The sequence below is a fragment of the Hippocampus comes genome, unplaced genomic scaffold (genome assembly GCF_001891065.2).
Source record: "Hippocampus comes isolate QL1 unplaced genomic scaffold, H_comes_QL1_v1.1 scaffold44, whole genome shotgun sequence".
Lineage (NCBI taxonomy): Eukaryota > Metazoa > Chordata > Actinopteri > Syngnathiformes > Syngnathidae > Hippocampus > Hippocampus comes.
This window is the reverse complement of record NW_017805546.1, coordinates 1-1,905: the sequence shown is the minus strand read 5'-3', so window position 1 is coordinate 1,905 and position 1,905 is coordinate 1. Positions and strand designations below refer to the sequence as shown.

Genomic DNA, 1,905 nt, shown 5'->3' with positions numbered 1-1,905 from the left:
GCTTGGAAAATAACTTGCTCTATACATTAGTTCACTGAGATACAAATGACCTGACCTCGGGAAACAATGGACCCCTGCCAAAAATCCCCATATAATTGGCGCCCTTCATAGGTGCCAGAGTTGAATTTTACTGTCAAACCAAACATAAACATAAACATTCAACAGAGAGAACAGCGCAATGTCCATGAAATTGAAGCAAAAAAATACTTTTTTTTTTTTGCATTTTTATTTAATTTTGTCAATTTTATGAAGTACAGTATTATAGTGTGCTATTTTTAAAAAAGGACAATGCGTTTCTTGTTTTCTTTGGGCAGCTGCAAATTTTCATTTCAAAGGGGAAAGATGATTTCAGATGTCAAGAGTGTTTTCAATTTAACTCAAATCTCAAGGGCACAATTTGACACTAACCAAATTGCTGATTTGGCAACACTGACGGTGCATTTGTACACCAGATCCTCTCTCTTTATAGCCGCATTGTCAGTGTAAATAAGTCGATGCGGATTATGGAACTCCCAAAACAAAAATGTCCTTTCTCGGCAGGAATTGTTGCTGACCCCCGCGCAGTTCTGAGCAGGGCAATTGTGCCGAGCGGGCGGCGGAGCAGATCGGAGTCCTCGCAAGGTGGTTTATCGGACTGGCGCCGCCTCCCCCTGGGGCCGGCGTGCGCTCCCAGCAGCCCGTGGTGTCCTGCGCCCCGCCCTCGCCGTCACTGCCCGCCAGAGTCCATGTGCCGGGTAAGGACACATCCGAGCGTGCCGCTTTAATTCTTCTTTTAAGATCACGTAAAAAGCGCGTGGCCATCCGCAGGAGGAGGTGCGGTTCGTCCGCCAGGAGCCATGTGCCTCCCGCACACCAACAGCATGGACAGCAAGCTGCAGTGGGCGGGGCCGGGGGGCGGCACACCACTTCGATCGCGAGGAGGAGGCGTTCCACTGGAGCCATTTATGCACCAGGTGAGGGGGGAACAGAGTCCAAAAGGGTTCGCTTCCAGGAGGCCGCTTGATTTGTGTGGTAATTGCAAGTTTTCCCTGTCGGAAAAAAAAATAGACAGTGACAGTTGCTTTCAAAACAGCAGAGAGTTTTTTTTTAATCTGTCAAATTTCACAAACTTTCTCATGGCTTTGTGGAATACAAGGCACCCCCATTCATTTTACAGACCCACCCACCGTGAGATAAGAAACGATTTTAGTCCCACAATCGGGACATTTGCATCGGCAAAAATCTGATGGAGAGGAAGCGATAAGTTTCACACATAAATCGAAATGCTACTGACCTAACAGAAGGAGACGTGTTTAAGGATAATTCATTGATGGATCACATAAAAAAAAACATTTTTAATATCTATCCATATCTATCCATTTATTCAAACACAGGACATTTCAAATTGAGAGCCATGGATATTTCAACACAAAAGGTGCAGAAACACATGTAGACAGCCAGTATAATACTCGCATTCATATGTTCTTGATCTTCTGAGAAAAAAAAACAACAAATATTACTGCAGCTGACTGAATCATTTAGGTGTTGTGTAACTCGTCTTTGTTTGTGTCAGTGTTATACTGCTGGCTGGGGGCCAAGGTGTCCACAGTCCAGGACAATTGCCAGAGAAAAATGTTCCATGGGTTTCATTTTTCGCAACGTGCGTTTTCAGGTGGGCGGTCACACCAGCATGATGCGCTACGATGACCACACGGTGTGCAAGCCACTGATCAGCAGGGAGCAGCGCTTCTATGAATCTCTGCCTCCCGAGATGAAGGAGTTCACCCCTGAGTACAAAGGTGGCCACTGATTCAGGCGCTTTTTGGGACTGTACATACATGCCCACGCTTCCCGATGCCGCACACTATTGACATGTTCTATGCGAAATGCTCTCACACCAAAAAGGTGTTATTTTATTTTTTAATA

The 1,905-nt window shown here is 45.6% G+C and overlaps 1 protein-coding gene across 2 annotated transcripts; it reads left to right on the top strand.

Annotated features, from left to right (window-relative positions):
• Positions 1 to 285: 285 nt before the first annotated feature.
• On the top strand, positions 286 to 1,806 carry LOC109521484 (inositol hexakisphosphate kinase 1-like). 2 transcript variants are annotated; one of them, XM_019879316.1, is made up of 3 exons: positions 286 to 734; positions 814 to 953; positions 1,652 to 1,806. In XM_019879316.1, the coding sequence occupies exons 2-3, from the start codon at positions 837 to 839 to the stop codon at positions 1,787 to 1,789; spliced, it is 255 nt and encodes an 84-aa protein (XP_019734875.1). In that variant the 5' UTR covers positions 286 to 734; positions 814 to 836; the 3' UTR covers positions 1,790 to 1,806. The 2 variants fall into 2 exon arrangements, with proteins under 2 accessions (XP_019734875.1, XP_019734874.1); XM_019879315.1 differs by having other exon boundaries at positions 808 to 953.
• Positions 1,807 to 1,905: the final 99 nt, after the last annotated feature.